We start from the raw sequence: 19,607 nt of genomic DNA on the forward strand, positions 1-19,607 counted from the left end.
ACCTTTACCACTGCTCAGTGAAATGAAAAAGGACAAAAAAAACATAAGACAAACTTACTCTATGTCTAGTACCATTGAAGGGTTGGACTGTTCTTTATTCTGCTCATCTTCGTAAAACAGAACCTTTTTACTGCTAACCACCACATACTATAAAAAGAGAAATCCAATTTAAAATATGAAAGTAAAAACACAGGTATGTTATTAGGAAGCTTCACAAGATAATCTATAACAGTTCCGGTAAGCTGCAATACTTATCATTCTATGTACCCGAGCCACTCAACAAGGATGTACTCCAAGAAATATCTGATCTACACACACATTTCACTTTGATGACTTAAGTAGTAAATCAATGATGACAGCCCTAGAGCTCAGACCTGCAAACACAAGTCAGCAGTCACATCTATTTTTTTATCCTCATAAGGCTTAATTTCCATGGACGTTTTTACAGCCACTTTTTTTAGCCTTTTTTACAGCTTAAAAACGCCTGTCCATGTTTAAAAAAAAAAAAGCTCAAAAACGCTGCGGTAGTGTTTTTGCACGTTTAATGTATGGCGTTTTTAGAGCTCTAACGCTGGAGCTTCAGAACGCACTGGTCCTGGGTTTTTTTTGCAGCTTAAAAACGGCTCAGCCATCTACAGCTCAAAAACGTCATGGTGGGCATGAGGCCATAGACTAAAATGGAGAGCCGTTTTTAAGCTGCAAAAAACGCTCAGAAAAGTGGCTGTAAAAACGTCCATGGAAATGAAGCCTAAAGGTTGAATGCTTTATAAGTACTTAGTCAAGTTGAATGCTTCTGTTCAGGGTCAGGTTTGCAGATGCAGGTGACTCAGCCAGATAAGGTGCCAGCTATGGGCGAAGGTCAAATGACATATATATACCAATGCAGGTATGTTTTGTGGTTATGAAAATTCAGCAACTTTTCTATCAAAGCTCTCACTCCCAGACCACTGCAGTGACACTGCTGCTTCCACATAGATAGCTGTGGTCTCTCTTTGTACCCTGCTGTCTGTGCCTTGGATTTCGAGCTGGTGTAAGGAGTGCTTTAAGCCTAGTACACACCATTTTTTTCCCCCGTTGAACCCAGCAGGCTGAACGGAAAAAAAAAAAAACGAAGGAGCTTGGAAGGTCAACGCTGTACTAACAGGGTGAGGTCAGTACAGTGATATTCCCTGTGGAGCCATTGTGTTCTGACAGAGGGACTGACTCCCCAAAAGTACACACCGATCAGTGCTTGAATGCCAATCCCATGCTGGTTTTCCAGCATGCCCTTTGGTCGCCTTCTGTCGGACAGGCTGATGTACACATGGGGCGAATTCTGTTGAACCTGCCGATATTCGGCCTGTGTGTACCAGGCTTTACAGCAAATAAACAAATAGTAAGACATTTACACACAAACCTCCCCCCCATCAAACACAATGCATCTATACAGTTTTAAATTTAACTGCAACTGGGGTTTAAGGGCTAGTTCACAGACGCAATTTCGTATGCATTTTATCTATTTATTTGTATTCCAATGGCTCTAGTTCACACCATGCAGTCAGTATCCGGTCAGGTCCTGCACCAAAAACTGACTGCATGGTGTGAACTAGAGCCAATGGAATACATGGAAAACACGGTGCTTGCATTTTGTGCAGAAAAAAAGCACACAGAACTGCGTCTGGTGTGAACTGGGACTAAAAGCAACAGTTATCAGCTTCGGGAGAACTTGTAATTTAATTAGACTATGGAAATGAACATGTTGCCTCACATTTTATTAGTATAGGCATTACCTTGACTATTTACGGAAAATCAAAATGAATAGGGAAACCAATAAAATGGATCCTTCCCTAAAGTGCCTATAGCAAACGGAAAGCTTATTGGTTGCTGGCTGTGAGTAACTGCACCTGGATACTAATTTTTATTTGCAATTCCTTAATAAATAGGCTTGCAAGGAAAACCTTCTGAAATACTTCACTGTTCACATACCTGTTTCTTCCATCCATGCCTTTTAATGTTCCCTCTGTTGGGTATAGAGAGCCAGCCTTCAATTCTTGATTCGGATTCTAAAAAGAAATGATAGTTCCGTTTAGTAATTTGTACAAGCCACCATGCAGCCAGAGCTTTGTGCGGGATACTGGAACATGCAGAATGGGAAGGCATGGCAAGGAGGATAGCAGAAATGTACACTGGGCTCTCAAACACTTCATGCCCACAAGCAGATAAAGAACTTGCAGATAGTGGTTCAGGTTGAACATGAATAGTGTTTAAAAAAAAACTAGGACAATATATCAAAAGGCAAAAGTAAACAAAATACGAGCACAACTGAATCAAAGACCAGAAATAAAATCTGGAAGCAGAAAGTGCATTAAGCTGTCTGAAAAGCCGGCCACTTGTAACAGGCAGTTCCATTTACTCACAGAAGACAAGAATAGGAGAGAAAGAAATAAGGAATGCAGGTAGACGCGACTAAACGGAGAATAAGAGACAAACAGTTTATTTAGTGGGAAGAAGAGGTCCACTCTATATAAAACTTGTTCTGTATCAGAGCTATGCATACTAGTTGTCTATCAATGTACAACATGCCTAGTTCCGATAGTATCTGGGTCCCAGCTGTACAAGGTAACCCCCCCCCCCCCCAAATAAACACTGCAATGACACACACACACACCTACGAAATGATGGTCCAGCAACACCACTGAATGCTAACAAAATGAAAGAGAAGATACTAAAACATTTAGATATGTTTTTCAACACGCATTCGTTTCCATTACTGATAAAATTAGCATTTATTATGGTTCATAGATCATAGTTCGAAGTTACTTTGTTCTAACAGTTAATGAAAAGGATGATTATTAGTACATGAGATATAAACCCTACACTGGTGTCGCTTTAAAACATTAGCAGTGACTGAATAAATATTAAAACCAAACTACTCATTGAAAGTTAATAGTGCCGACTGGTCCTTATGCCTGATGAATGGACATATGACAGTTGCGGTGTGCTGAAGAGTGAGATTCCTGGACTTTTCCTGCACCCAGGGAGGCTCATGTGCTGCATACAACCCTAAAATAATTAAATGGCTCCAAATGCCCAACTAAAGCCAATTATGTCTGCATCTGAATATACATGCGCACGTATCTATGGCTCTTCTCCCCAATTGTGAAAGTACCACCTTTGAGGAGACATGCAGCACGTGCGAGTAAATGCCCAAACAGAAGCAATCGGCATTCACCAGAGCATGACTGCGTAGAGCCATTCATTAGTACTAGCAGCTGTATGTGGCACGGGTGGCTTTCTGGGAGCATGAAAAAGCCAGGAGTTTACGTTTCAGCTGATAAGAGCTGATAAACGTCTATCTGCATTAAAGCGTTTGTTAACTCCAAAATAAAAGATCCTGTTCCTTTAAAGCATGTTATACAGCACAGTGCTGTGTATTTTGGCCCCCTGTAACACCTGAAATACCTGGCTGATCCTGACAGTTTCTACCCTCCTCCTGTAAACTGACTCCAATAATATCAGGGCTGCTGAGCCCTGACACTTGTCAGTGTACGTGCCTCCATCATACACTGCTATCTGCATCTCTCCTGTCTACCTCTGTCCTCCTTCCCTCCCTGCTGCGTCCTAGTGCCTGTGCTTTATAAAATAAAACAGGTAGACATTGTTTTAACAGTGTCTTCCAGCGATCACAACTCCAGGCTCTCTGTTCCTCTCCTCCCTCCATGTCAGCAGGAGAATCTCGGCAGGTATATATATATATATATATATATATATATATATATATATATATATATATATATATATATATATATATATATATATATATATATATATATATATATATATATATATATATATATATATATATATATATATATATATATATATATATATATATAAGCACATGCACTAGGATGCAGCAGCTTTTTATCTGATATAAAGATGAGATAATGGCTTAACAACAACTTTAATCTGTAGACAGGTGGAATCATTACTTAGCTAGGACACCTATTCCACCTCAGCAAAAGTGCTCTATAAAGAAACCATATCACTTGTCCATCCACAGCAAAGTAGCAACATCCATGTAAAGCCTTTAAGCTCAAAAACTGATATATTCAAATTTAAGAGGAAAGGATCGCCGCTACTCCTGACCAGCCCAGGTGATTAAACGATTAAGTGGAGCCTCAGCCTACATGTCTCCACTAGGGATGAGCTCCGGCGTGTTCACACAGTCCACGTGCAGAACTTGCCAGGAAGTCTGCACGGCGCTGCGCTAATCACAGGCAGGGAGACATTTCCTGATCTCTGCAGCCGAGCATCGGGACAATGTCTCCCTGCTTGTGCGAACACGCCAGAGCTCATCCACTAAACCACGTTCTGCCTGTGCAGGTCTCCCCTGGGTACTTTGGGGGTTAGTCAAGCTCACAGATTAACTGGCTTGTGTCTAAAGTTTGCCCTGTTATGTGTATGTTCGAATGGGAGTTAGGAACTTTGAATTGTAAACTCCTTGAGGGCAGGAACTGAGGTGACAATGAACAAAACTGCCATATAACTGCATTGGTATTTCAGTCTGAACATGTTGACTCTTAAGCCATAACACGCAGACATACTGTATATTTAACCTAAAAAAGAACTCGGTCACTGATTAGTAACACTATTTTTACAAATATTCCACGATTTGGGTGTTTCTTAAACCAGTCTTATCTAGGTCTTTATATACGACTAAAAATAAAATCAAGAGTTCTGAACATGTGATAAATAAACCAAAATGTAAAAATTATATTTCATAAAGGTAGCTGATAATATACATTTTTAAGTTTGAACTCCAGCCAAAACTGGTCTCTGGACAGGGAGTGAAGATAAAGCAGACATTACATACCTGACAACATGTCAGAACACACACACACACACACAGCCAGCGCCTTGAAAAAGTATTCATACCCCTTGAAATTTTCTACATTTTGCCATGTTACAACCAAAAAGGCAAAAGTATTTTATTGGGATTTTATGTGATAGACCAACACAAAGTGGCACACAAATTGTGAAGTGGAAGGAAAATGGGAAATGGTTTTCAAATATTTTTACAAAAAAAAAATCTGAAAAAAGCGATGTGCATTTGTATTCAGCCCCTTTTTACCGACCCCCCCCAACTAAAAATGTAGTGGAACCGATTGCCTTCAAAAGTCACCAGTTTAGTGTAGCACAGTCCCCTTGAGGACTGCTTGAATTTACCTGCTCATCTGCCCCACCATGACCATGTGAACTTCCCAACCCACCTGACACTCTGGGTTAAGACATCTTTTACAAGCACCTTTAAATGACACGTCACACAAGTCATTATATTTGTATTATCTCAGCTTTTCCTGGAATAAGCAAAGTAGCATTAATTTAAAAAAGGGAAAAGCAATAGATCAATCAAGTTCTGGATAACAGCCCAGACTCGGTAGAGGAATTCACCTAAAGACCGCTTAAGAACAGTTCAACAGTGGAAGGATACAATACACACGTATGTACAGTGAGATACCACCTGAAACATGACCTGTAGGACAATAAAAGGGTTAAATGTTGAATGCAGTTAGACTCTAAAAGGGGAACCCCAGGCCGGCCTAATAAACATTTGAATCCTAATAAGAGATCAGACAAAATAAGGATAGTGTAGGGCCATTTAAAAAGCAACAGCAATGTCCTAGGTGCAGGCCTGATAGTCTTCGCTGGCAGTTGGAGCTCACTCGATTATATCTAATAAGGCACAGTGATGTGTTAACAGACTGACTGTCTTAAACAGGCTAATGGTACTCCTCGAAGTACCACCATTAGTAGGTAAAGGTGTCCATGTACAGTGTTCAAATAGAATTGGCAATAAAATGTTCCCAAGGTAAAGGTGTCTGTACACAGAGTCCACATAAAGTAACCGAGGAAAGATTGCAGAAGCTGGGCAATTGCCCTCTTACCAACGACTGAACTAGAGGTCTTGCAGACAGCTATCTGAGAATAGACGTCTGTCAATGGAACCGCCAGCAATGACTTACGGGCGTGGAGCGAGGATGAATGCGATGCAACGTCGAGCTGCTGAGTTGGAGCTGCTTAGATGTCTGATGAACAGCAGAGTTGGGCCTCCAAAGGCCAAGCTCGAATCACTTGGACACCGTATGCTAGGCCGCAACTTCTCTCTAACCGTTACAGAGAGGTGTGCATTCCGCAAGGCCCAGGAAGAAGAGTGGGACAGATGTCCAGTCTCCTTTATAGGCTTTCCCAGAAGTCTTGACTGGCAGCAAGGATCCCTGGGATGTGTAGTCCCGGTGTATAGTTATGGCAATGGAATCGCTAGTCAGAAACACTACCAATCCCACAATCCATTGGGTTGGGCTCACCAATTGACAACAGTCACTGGCGCCCAGCGTTAAAGAGACAACTACAGGTAGGGAATGACGCGGAAACATACTGTATTAAGATTATAGTCCACCATCAATACCTCAGTGAATAGAGTCTACCTGTGTGTAATTTAATCTCAATATAAAATACAGCCGTTTTGTGAAGCCCTCATATGTTTAAACGTAAGAGAACCTTAGTGAACAAACAGCACCATGAAGGCCAAGGAACACACCAGACAGGTCAGGGATAAAAGTTCTGGAGAAGTTTAAAGCAGGGCTAGGTTTTAAAAAAATATCCCAAGCTTTGAACATCTCACGGAGCACTGTCCAATCCATCATCCAAAAATGGAAAAAGAGTATGGCACAACTGCAAACCTACATGGCCGTCCATCTAAGCTGTCAGGCTGGGGGAGGAGAGCATTATTTAGAGAAGCAGCAAAGAATTAACTCTGAAGAAAATGCAGAGATCCACAGCTCAGGTGGGAGACTCTGTCCACAAGACAACTATTGGTCATGTACTCCACAAATCTGGCCTTTATGGAACAGTGGCAAGAAGAAATGCATTGTTGAAAGAAAAAGATAGTGTCAATCAGCGCAAACAGATAACATAACCTATGATGCGGCTATAGCACTCCAGATCAAAATAGAAATCCTGGATAAAAACGTTCAAATAATAAATAATGCAGCGCTAACATTTTAAAATGAAAAAGACTAACAAACTATTTGGAGCACTAGAGTCTGGTATTAGCTTTCTGGAGAAGCATCTATCATTTATATTTACCCCTTGTTAGGGAAAGGCTTGATTTGACCTGTTGGTTCAGAAGGTCCATTGTGTGAAGTGAGCGGCTTGTATTACCGTCGGTGGAGGTAGTTTCACGAATCTGCACAGTTGAGAAGCACTCGACAAGCACAGTGATCACAGCGGAGGATTTATTTTTATACTTGTTTCTTCTCATCCAGTTTCAGCATATATGCATGGACTTTTCTCTCAGGATTTTATTATAGTCTTTTACATTTAAATGTTTTATGACTTTAGTATTTTGCTTATTAGCGTTGCACTATTGATTGTTTAGAGAAAGCCATAAGAAGTCCCATTTGCAGTTTGTAAGAAGCCATGTGGGGGACACAGCAAACATGTAGAAGGTGGTGCTCTGGTCAGGAGACCCCAAAATTGTCGGAAACCGAACACTGCACATCACCCTGAACACGCCATCCCCACCGTGAAAAATGGTGGTGGCAGCCTCATGTTGTGTGGATGCTTTTTTTCAGCAAGGAGAAAGGGAAGCTGGTCAGAGTTGATGGAAAGATGAATGGAGCCAAATACAGGGAAAATCTTAGAAGAAACCCTGTTAGAGTCGGCAAAAGACTTGAAACTGGGGCGGCGGTTCACCTTTCAGCAGGACAACGATCCTAAACATACAGCCAGAGCTACAATGGAATGGTTTAGTTCAAAGTAGATTCATGTGTTGGAATGACCCAGGCAAAGTCCAGACCTAAATCCAACTGAGACTGTGGCAAGACTGGAAAAATTGCTGTTCATGGACACTCTCCATCCAATCTAACAGAGCTTGAGATATTTTGCAAAATAATGGGCAAAAATGTCAAAAATGTCACTCTAGATGTGCCAATCATTGGCCTATTCTCAGCTGTCTCAGAGGTTCTGCCTACAGGACTGGATGAGGTTCCGTTATCTCCAGCTTCACTACGCTTTTAGGTCACAATTTCCACAGTTTCCGAGCCTTCCGACCGATACCATTGACAAGCTGCTCACCTCCAAGGATTTGGAAAATACCTTTTCAACCCTGTATGGTGCACTCCGCGCTGTTGACTCAACCAAAATTGAGAAATTGTTGGAATATTGGCAGATGGACATTCCATCTTTGGATAAGGAGGACTGGATCGTCTGAAACAGTGTCCCAAATTGGTAAGATCTTCCAAAGATAAGCTGATAAAGTTTGAATTCCTACATTGGGTCTATTATACCCCTGTTAGGGTGCAAAGAATCTTTCCCGATAAATATCCTGTTTGCTTCTGGTGTAAATATGTCCTTGTTTCTATCTTCATAAGTTCTGGGAATGCTCCTATGTTGTAAGATTCTGAGGTTTTTGAGGTGTTAAACAGCAGGTTACAGCTCACTCTTCCATCATTAGCACTGTTGGGTATCTCAGATGATGAACAGCGATCTCAACACCAAGTTAAGAATAGATATCTCTGCTACTATGTGGAAAAATAGATTTTGATGAAGTGGTCATCCTTGTCCCCCCCAATGGTATCTTCCTGGGAGGCCATGGTAGATGCTGCCCTTCGATGTACAAACATATCAACCAGGAAGTTTGATAAAATTTGGTCCCCCTGGACCCCCCATTAACTGGCCAGTGCAATATGCATAAGTGGTTTAGATGGCCTGGGTGTTGGGTTACATGTCAAAAATGCTCCGTTATACCTGCTCTGATTTGTGCCTGCTCTATATACGATCTTTGACAATTTCCCCTGCCGATATTGTTTGACACAACTTTTTGTTAGCGATGTAATGCAACGTATCTTATCTTGTGTACTTTTCTTCTGTACAGTGGTAATGTGAAACGAATCACTCCAGTTTTTGTGAAAAAGAAGAAAAAAGTGCCAAGCTGGTAGAGACATACCCAAAAGTACTTGCAGCTGTAATCTCAGCAAAATGTGGTTCTACAAAGTATTGACTCAGGGCTGAATATAAATGCACGCCACACTTTTGAGATATTTGTAAAAAAAATAATTGAAAACCATTTATCATTTTCCTTCCATATCACAATTTGTGTTGGTCTATCACATAAAATCAGAATAAAACACATTTACATTTTTGGTTGCAACATGACAAAAAAAACTCAAGGCACTGTATCAAGACAATCTTTAGAAATCTTCAAAGGTCTCGCACTTTGCAGAAGGGATCCAATCTCCATTGCCCCCAAGACCAAGCTTATAGTGCCTCACACAAAAATGAGGTCTCCATATTCAAGATGCAGTACAAGGATGAGGTAATCATCCCCCACCCCCCAATGCACTGATGGAGATAGGCAGCATGCCTTTAAAAGCTAACACTGAAGCTAAAGACAAATCTGGCCTTCAATACATGCCAAGTAATAGAGGGATATATACAGTAGTCTAGTTCAAGTCTTGTGAAGCAGTAGAGACCAAGTATATTTAATTCCACCTAAAATATGCTCGATTTACAGTTCACAAGCTTTAACACAATAACGGCCATTACTTTTAGTCATGTTTAAATCGACTTGTCAGGTAGAAAATAATTATTTTTTTGTTTAACTAGAAAATGGTAGAAATAACTTTTGCTAACTAACAACATACACATATAAAAAAACATACCATACTCGTATGTATCAGAGAGATTGTTAGAAAAGCGTATTTCCAGCACTTACCCCCCATCATGCCATCTGCTTCGTCTGGCTGCAAACTGGCAACACTTGTAGAGTCCATACGGAGCTGTAACTCTACCAGTCTAGCACGTAGCTGTTCAATGTCACTTTCTTTGCTGTCTAGCTGCATCTGAAGCTCATTCTTGTAGTTGCTTTCCTCAGTAAGTTGCTACAAAATAGAAATCAACGTTTTGGAAATTTTAAAAGTCTAATGTCCAAGTTAAAAGCTGTATATAAAAAAAAAAAAAAAAAAAAAAACACACAAACCTTTACAACCCCTTTATTTTCTAAATAGGTTCCTTTAAGCTAGTGCATTGTTGGTTCACTTATTTTTTCCTTCTAAAATTTTTTTTTTGTCCGAATTTCTCACTCTGTGTTTCTCCTCAGTAAGCTTGCCCCCAACATCCGATCTGTTCTGGCTGGGGGTTAGTCAGCCAGAACAGCTTACTGAGGAGGAACAGGAAGTGAGAAATTCAAAAATTTTAAAAGGGAAATGGAAGGAAAAGGTAAGTGAACCAACAATGCACTTGCCTAAAGGAACCCATTTAGAAAATAAAAAACGAACCTTTACAACCCTTTTAAAGTTTTGGCTCTGGGCTACAATAAAGTAAATATAAAAAAAAAAAAAAACACCACAACACACACACACACACTTCTATTGCGACTACACAAAAGTATTCCAACTAGGCAAGTTTATCTTTAGGAAAATTAATAAGATCAAGATTTCTTGGCTCTTAATACCTTCCTTGGCCAAAACATGCTTGGCACCTTTAAAACAGGCGGATTTTAGCAGGGTATAGACATGAGGTGTCCTAAATGACTGCTTTTGTATTACAGAGCAATTAATTTTCTTTTGCAGTCTTTATGACTAGTGTCAATATTTACCATTCTTAACAAAACAAGGGTCCTGTGCGTTAATACAAGATAACGATGTCGACAAATGTCTTATGACATAAGAGTATTCTATTTGCATACATAATGACATGATAAAAATCCGACGAGCAGGGACCCACATTGCATGGTTTGCTACATTTCTTACCATTTGGGTAGGGAAGAATATAGGGGATAGAAAGGGATCAGAAGGGATTCTCTTGGAGAAATCAATGTGTAGCAAACACATAGTTGAATTGATATGGAATGGGAAACATGGCAAGCGGGGAGGGCTATGTTCCCCACAATTAAAGGGCCTTTTTATTTATTTTTTAACTGGAAGATAAACTATGTAAAAGAAGAGCGCAGTATCTAAAACCATGAATGGCAAAGAAGCACTTACTTGCACTGATATACCCAATATTGGCAATGGCATCTTTTGAGAGTCTACAAAAAAAGATTGACTGTACTACAAAAATAGGATCAGTGTCAAGAAAATGATACTAAGACTGAGTGAATTGTGTCTGGTTCCTGAAAAACAGTCATAAGTGCTTTGTGGGCAGCACTGTTGGAATCATCCTTAAACTAAAAATCAATAGGAGCCGGGCAGAATATAGTCGGCAAAACAGCGGCTGCATCCAACCAGATACTGCTGCAGACTGGGTATTCCGATAGCTACTGGCTGTCCGAATACAATAACTGGCATTGCAGTTTTAACCAATTTCGTTTTTTTTTATCATCCTGGAGTATATGGCCAGCTTAACCACTTCCATACCGGGCCTATTCTGACACTCCTCTCCTACATGTAAAACCCATTATTTTTTTTTGCTAGAAAATTACTTAGAACCTCCAAACATTATCTATGCTTTTTTAGCAGATAGTCTACGAAATAAAAGGACGGTTGTTGCAACTTTTTATGTCACACGGTATTTGCGCTACAATTTTTCAAAAAAGTTTTGTCTCGGCTTTCCCCGCATCCCCGGCATTGTTTACTTCTGCTGGCCTGGATGTGACGTCATAACGTCACGCCTGAGCCTCCGAGGGTCAGAGATGACTGGGGACCATCTGGCAGCGGCCGATTTATTTTCCGGCTCGCGAGCCGGTAGAAGCAGCGGAGGACGGCAGAAGGGGGCGTTTCCCCTCCCGCGGCCTGTAAGAGCGATCAAGCGGCTGACCTGCCCCTATGATTATTCTTAACGTGCAGGGAATCGCTGGCAGAAAAAGATGCTATCTGAATGATGCCTGTAACTGCAGGCATCATTCAGATATCCCCAGTCAGACAATGACGTCATACGATGTCCTTGGGCTGGAGAGGGATTAGAACACATGTTGGGTTTTTATTGCCGTCTGTGTCCCCATTAGGCAGATTCACCCTATCCACTTGTCCCGTTTACCATCATCACCGACAGTGAAAGTAAACAAAAACCCCAAATTTTGGGTTGTCCTCAGAAAATAGAGGGGAATCTTTTCATGGGGACACTAGTTCTGGCAATCTGGGGGTCCCCTGGAGTTGGCATGGATTTAATTTCACTTACCTTACTTGTCCGTTTTCATCAGATCTCACCCGATCCGATATGGACGGATGGGGACGTATCCCCATACGTCTGTTTTTAGCGGATCAAGTCGGATGTCAGCAGACATGTCTCTGCTGACATCGGACGTTCCATAGAGAAGCATGGAGCGACCGTTCAGGTCCGCCGTCAAAACTGACATGCGGACCTGAACGGCCCGTCTGTGGGAAAGGGGCATTAACCTTCAGATAACAGCTCATAACATCCAGAAACGAAAAAGGATTACCATTAACGTTTCTTCTATCTCTTTCTGGGACTTCACAACCATTTGATTGAACTTCTCCTTCTCCTGATTAAGATCCAATTGCAGCTTCCGGTTTTCTTTCTCCTTCTTTCTCAAGTCTTGCGTGTTCGCTTTCTTTCTGTCCAGTTTGAAGTCTTTCCTGTTCATAATTTCTGCCAGTTTATTTACAGCCTGGAATATAGTCAAATGCACTTCATTAAAAATTGATTCTAGTATTGTATACATTTTGTGAACATTTAGTATATGAAAAAGACATCTTATAAAGCAGTAGGAAAAAACCTGCTCCAGGTGTCTGGGCCACAAAAATCTCCTCCTCTTCAGATACGGGCGCTGGCTCAATATGCAAAGTAGCATGTAGAGAAAAATTCAATCTGGATGGCCGCACTCGAACAATAATTTGTTTATTGGTTCAAAACCATACAGCAAGAGATGGAATCAACAGTTGCTGATTCCATCTCTTGCTGTATGGTTTTTAACCAATAAACAAATTATTGTTGGAGTACGGCCATCCGGATTAAAATTTTCTCTTATAAAGCAGTACAAGGCCTGTGCCAACAGGGTACAAAAGAGTCACCACAGAAAAATCGGAAGAATGCCGTTCCATAGTGGCAAGAAAAGGAGCTGCAACAAAAGATCCAAGTAAAATAAGAGGAAGAATGCAAGATCCAATGACAACACGTGATAAGTGGTATAAAAAGGCAGGTAGGTTTCTCACAAAAGTGAGTACACCACTCACATTTTTGTAAATATTTTATTATATCTTTTCATGTGACAATACTGAGGAAATTACACTTTGCTACAATGTAAAGTAGTGAGTGTACAGCTTGTATAACGGTGTAAATGTGCGGTCACCTCAAAATAACTCAAATAAATGTTATTTTATGTCTAAATCGCTGGCAACAAATAGAGTACACCCCTAAGTGAAAATGTCCAAATTGGGCCCAATTCACCATTTTCCCTCCCTGGTGCCATGCGACTCGTTTGTGTTGCAAGGTCTCAGGTGTGAATGGGGAGCAGGCGTGTTAAATTTCGTTTTATCGCTCTCACTCTCTCATACTGGTCACTGGAAGTTCAACATGGCACCTCATGGCAAAGAATTCTCCGAGGATCTAAAAAAGAGAATTGTTGCTCTACATAAAGATGGTCTATACTATAAGAAGATTGCCAAGACCCTGAAACTGAGCTGCAGCACGGTGGCCAAGACCATACAGCGGTTTAATGGTTCCACTAAGAACAGGCCTCGCCATGGTGGACCAAAGGAGTTGAGTGCATGTGCTCAGTGTCATATGCAGAGGTTGTCTTTGGGAAATAGATGTACGAGTTCTGCCAGCATTGCTGCAGAGGTTGAAGGGTTGGGGGGGTCAGCCTGTCAGTGCTCAGACCATACACGGCACACTGCATCATATTGGTCTGCATGGCTGTTGTCCCAGAAGGAAGCTGCTTCTAAAAGATGATGCACAAGAAAGCCCGCAAACAGTTTGCTGAAGACAAACAGACTAAGGACATGGATTACTGGAACCATGTCCTGTGGTCTGATGAGACCAAGATAAAATTATTTGGTTCAGATGGTGTCAAGAGTGTGTGGCAGCAACCTGGTGAGAAGTACAAAGACAAGGGTGTCTTGCCTACAGTCAAGCATGGTGGTAGGAGTGTCGTGGTCTGGGGCTGCATGAGTGCACTGGGGAGCTACACTTCACTGAGGGAACCATGAATGCCAACATGTACTGTGACATACTGAAGCAGAGCATGATCCCCTCCCTTCAAAGACTGGGCCGCAGGGCAGTATTCCAAGATAACGGCCCCAAACACCTCCAAGATGACCACTGCCTTGCTAAAGAAGCTTAGGGTAAAAGATGATGGACTGGCAAAGCATGTTTCCAGAGCTAAACCCTATTGAGTATCTGTGGGACATTCTTAAATGGAGGGTGGAGGAGCGCAAGGTCTCCAACATCCTCCAGCTCTGTGATGTGCTCATGGAGGAGTGGAAGAGGACTCCAGTGGCAACCTGTGAAGCTCTGGTGAACTCCATGCCCAAGAGGGTTAAGGCAGTGCTGGAAAATAATGGTGGCCACAAAAAAGACACACGTCTTCTCACATGCCGGTCTTGGCCACACCCCGACCACAAAAAAACAAAAAAAAACAAAAAAAAAACAACATGTTGGGCCCAATTTGGACATTTCCACTTAGGTGTGTACTTAATTTGCCAGCGATTTAGACATTAATGACTGTGTGTTGCGTTATTTTGAGGGGACAGCAAATGTACACTGTTATACAAGCTATACACTCACTACTTTACATTGTAGCAAAGTGTAATTTCTTCAGTGTTGTCACATGAAAAGGTATAATAAAATATTTACAAAAATTTGAGGGGTGTACTCACTTTTTGCGAGATACTGTATTTCCAGAGTGTTCCCCAAATAGTTGGCAGTGTAACAAGGCAAGTATATAGGCTGCAGGAAAATGTAGTGAGGAAATCTGACACAGGCAACAAGTAGTACTCTACAAAAGCAGAGCAGGTAGGGTTCAGCGCTCAAGGTGTACGCCTTAAAGACCGAAGCCAGTCTTGGGAATGATCAGGGGTATTGAAGAACAGCACTTTACTGCCCGCCCTTCCACCACACTCAGTCTAGCAGATTAAGCCATAGAGCAGTGGCGGCCCGTCCATAGAGGGCGCCCGGGTGCCGCCCCCCCTCCCCCAATCAGTAAAAAAAAAAAAAAAAATCTAAAAAAAACAAAAAAAAACATGTCCCTATAAGGAAAAAAAAAATCCAAAAAAGGTACTTAGGTGCACTGTGTCCGAGTGCCGGGCGCTGGACACAGTGCTGTGTGGGTAGCGCCACGTCTGTGCAATCACGGGATTGCAGACGAGGCGCTACATTGGCAGAAAAAAAATGCCTTTGTGGCGTTCTCCATCGCGCCACTTGCTTCCGGCGCGATGGACTGTCTTGTTATGGCTCGGGTGCACACTTTCTGGGTGCACCCGCACGTCTCTGTGCTAGTCCCGTCGTCTCAGGAAGAACCGGAAGTGACGTCGGGACTCTCGAGCTGAGTGCGCCTCGAAGCTGAGCTATGCTGTCTGCCAGCATGCCTGCATTAACAGGTATGAACCCCCTCCCTGCCTAATTAAAGTATGTCAGATAGCAGGCATGTATGTAAGAGCCGGCAAACGGACAAAAATACCCGCCGTGGCGGCCGGCCATCGCCACCCCCCGCTTATTCAAATGTTTTTTTTTTTTTGTCTGTAGGTGGAAAGAGCAGCAGTAACGGCACCACCCAAACCAGGCATGTTAAAAAAAAAAAAAAAAAAAAAGTATTTAACATTGTTGTTTAACTGGAGGAAATGGCAGCCGTGACGGCACCCATTTTTATTTGGACCCCATCCAATCCATTAGTTTTTAGGCTCTCTTCTATTATCTTTTGGTGATCTGGTCAGCAAGTTTGCTGTTTTTCAGAGTACAAACTCTCTAGCAAAATGCATCAATTTACATGAATGAGGCAAACTTAAAACGGACAGGGGTTGTACTGTGACAGGTTGGCTCTCCTGGGTGAATCTGCATCATTGTACATCGGCCACTTTAAGACCACTAGAGGGCGCAACGCCAGAGCTGAGCGCATGGCCGGCGGTCACGATCGCTTCCGAGAGAAACAAAATGGGAATCAATGTAAACAGACAGATCCCTGTTCTGACAGACAGATCTGCCGTTCCTAATGATCACTACACTCCCCTCCCCCCATTTAGAAACACCTCCCTAGGTTACCCCTTCCCTGCCAGTGACATTTAATACAGTAATCGGTGGCTATTTTTAACTCTGATCGCTGTATAAAGGTCAATGGTCACAAAAAAGTGTCAAGCGTATCCGATCTGTCATCCGCAATGTCGCAGTCCTGCTAAAAATCGCTGATCTATCCCCCATTTTGTAGATGCTATAACTTTTGCGCAAATCAAAGACTTAGAGATTTTTTTTAATAAAAATAAAAATGTAGAAGAATACATATCGGCCTAAACCGATGAAGACATTTATTTTTTTTACTTTTTTTGGGGATATAGCAAAAAGTTAGATTGTTTTTTTCAAAAATTGACGGTCTTTTTTTGTTTGTAGCACACAACAACAAAAAAGCAGAGGTGGTCAAATACCACCAAAAGAAAACTCCATTTGTGGGGAAAAAAGGACATTCATTTTGTTTGGGTACTGCGCCACACGACCACACAATTGTCAGTTAAAGCGACACAGTGCCATATCGCAAAAAGTCGATGGTCATTAAGGGGGCAAATCCTTTCGATCCTTAAATGGTTAAAATGGTCAGCATTTATTTATTCATGCAAAACCTTTAACCCAAAAGGAAAAAAAACTGTTTGCTGTAACTGACATTGTGTGCATGGACTCCAATAGTAGGATTTTGCTTAATCGCAATTGACATAAATACAATAGAGCCCAAATTTCCTTTTTGCATTCAGGTCCACTTTAGTAACTTTAATCCTTTCGCTGCCAGGTCCATATGCTGCACAGACCAGACAGAGGGGTTTTAACACACACGTCCGATGGCTGCAACCATCGGGAGTGCGTTTACCCGACAGCCCTACTTTTGGCTACCAGATGGAAGGAGTACTTCTTCCACATACCCCTGGTAAGGCCCCCCCCCCCATCCACATTGTATCCCAGGCTCTGCCTGCCCATCTGGGGGCAAGGAACAGGCATGGCAGGTGGTGCCGGGTAGAGATGTACAAGCATCTGCTTCCCTTCCCAGTCATGTTGCTGACACGGAAACAACATGCATGATGTAATTTCAGGGTCCCCCTGTCAGTTTTCCTGGCCAACAGTTAACACAGAATGTAGTGCATCCCAGTGTAAATGAGTGCATGACGACACATCCTAACTTTTCTATTCTGTACATCAATTGTCCGTTATAGTTCTGTGCCGCCAAAACAATCACATAAGGCTGTAGCCATAAAATAAAAGTCAGATTTACCTGGGTCTTAAGTGTTCTTTCAGTGTTTAAATTCTTGTCATACATAATCTTCATGCTGCCAATTTCCTCTTGTTTCTGCTTAAACTCTAAAATACAAGGAATAAAAATATTACAAGGGAGTTCTGATAAAAACCTAACTTATACAATAGAGAGTCTGTTATAGTGGTTTCTGTGTTTTTAAAACATAAAATACAATAGCATTCAAATTCCTTTACAATGAGCACGGTGTACCAAGGTAAACATAAACCTCCTATTGGTTTGCTAAACATCTTACATGTGATATAATGAGCAGAATACGTTAATTAGAAAACCGATCTATAAGACATCACATTATGAAGAGAATATAAAATACTTAAAAGTAAAGTCCCAAAATAAATATAAACAAATAATTTACAAAGCGTTCACGACCCTTGCCTAACTGTCCAGCAGTTCTACTAGTTCTGTTCAGCAAGCTCCCAACCCACACATTCTTGACACAAGCGGGTGGACATATTTACCCATTTCCATTTTTAATTGTAAATGGCAGATTGCTCCTTCAGATGTAAATAAGAGCAGTAAATACGACTACAAAACCACCACCGTCAATAGCAACTGGCAAAAAACAATTATAATCTCTGCTACGCAGGTTAGAAATAATGGAATATAATTAGCTATTCAAAGGTAAGTATGTCTACTCATATTCCTTAAGGGGGATCTCTTGGTCCAGTCCCTCATGGCCTGGCAGGAAGCATTAGACCAGGTGTCATCAAACTTTTCAAAGGACGAGTTTACCATCCTTAAAAGGGGTGTTCCAGTCATTTTTTACGTTTATTAAAAGTCATCAGCTACAAAAAGTGTAGCTGCTGGCTTTTAATAAACATACACTCACCTGCTCCACGTTCCGGCGATGCGCCGGCCGGGGCTCCGCTCCTCTTCCCCCCTCTCCGGCCGGCGTCTTCATTCCAAGTGTGGGCACCCGGCCGTGACAGCTTTCGGCTTCACGGCCGGGCACCCACTGCGCATGCACGAGCGTCACTGTGCATGCGCGAGCGGCGCCATCCAATTGGACAGGCGATCGCCTGGGACCTGTCACGTGTCCCAGGCGATCGCCTACAGGGAGGGGCTGCAGAAAGGCGATTAGACTATTCGCCTTAGCAGCCCCTCGGTGGAAGGAGGAAGTGGGACAGGAAGACCCACTCCTCCTGAAGCCCCCACTCCCCACCCAAAAAAATTACATGGCAAATGTGGCATGTAAGGGGGCGAGGAGTGGATTAAGCGGAAGTTCCACTTTTGGGTAGAACTCCGCTTTAAGGGGGCCCAGGTTGTGGCTAGTGAGGGTAGAAAATGACCAGGGCCCAGCTTTGGTAAGAATAAATATTGCCTTAGGGTTAGTCAGTAAGAGAAGGAATAGTGCCCTGGCCTTGGTATTAGTTGAGGAATTAGTGCCCCCCCCCATTGTTGGTGTCAGTGGGAGAAATAGTGCCCCAAGGACTAAGGAATAAAAGCTAGCAAAGGGCCACATACAGCCCTCATGCTGCAGTTTGAAGACCACTGCATTAAATGAAAAGACATGGGTCAGTGCTTGAATATGATTTAAGGCAGAAAGGCAGCATAGCTATTGATCTTATTAATTCCAGATAAAAGTAAATTCTGAAGATTTTCTCACATTCTAAAGCCTACGCCATTCTGAAATGGTAGTCTACACTCCACACACAAAATGTTCCTATTAAATCAAGTGGTTTATTTTGGAAGCAAGTGGTAAAAGACCAAAGATGACTACTACAAAGTAACTCATAACTACCTATAGAATACCTACCTTCTTCCAGTGCTTTAACCTTCTCAATCAGATCAGCATTTTCTTTTGTTAATGTCTGGACATCTTTGGTTAATGTATTGTTTGTTTCTTCCAGCTGTAAAAACAAGCCAAATTTGACATAAAAAAATACTGCCAGAAAATTATTTAGAACCTCCAAACATTATATATGTTCTGAAAGTAGAGGGACTGGAAAAACAAATGGCGGTTGTTGCAATTTTATTATATTGAATCTTTTTGCAGCCAATTACCAAATGCAAATTTTGAGGAAAAAATACACTTCGTCGAATTTGAGTGCACACAAACAAAACACCACATTTTTGGGTAAAATATACAAAATTATGCTGCGTTAAGTAAATGTTGAGGTTTAAAATGACACACGCTTGTGAAATGGCAACAAACTACAGT

The 19,607-nt window shown here is 41.8% G+C and overlaps 1 protein-coding gene across 1 annotated transcript in view; it reads right to left on the bottom strand.

Annotated features, from left to right (window-relative positions):
- ROCK1 (Rho associated coiled-coil containing protein kinase 1) overlaps positions 1-19,607 on the bottom strand; it is a 192,913-nt gene that overhangs the window by 15,427 nt on the left and 157,879 nt on the right. Inside the window, exons 24-29 of the mRNA XM_040354048.1 lie at positions 19,203-19,296; positions 17,408-17,493; positions 12,422-12,610; positions 9,758-9,923; positions 1,966-2,042; positions 59-147 (exon numbers count right to left, since the gene is read on the bottom strand). Of these exons, the coding sequence (XP_040209982.1) occupies positions 59-147; positions 1,966-2,042; positions 9,758-9,923; positions 12,422-12,610; positions 17,408-17,493; positions 19,203-19,296 (701 nt within the window). The remainder of the gene's footprint in view (positions 1-58; positions 148-1,965; positions 2,043-9,757; positions 9,924-12,421; positions 12,611-17,407; positions 17,494-19,202; positions 19,297-19,607) is intronic.

Source organism: Rana temporaria, chromosome 5 (assembly GCF_905171775.1).
Source record: "Rana temporaria chromosome 5, aRanTem1.1, whole genome shotgun sequence".
NCBI lineage: Eukaryota > Metazoa > Chordata > Amphibia > Anura > Ranidae > Rana > Rana temporaria.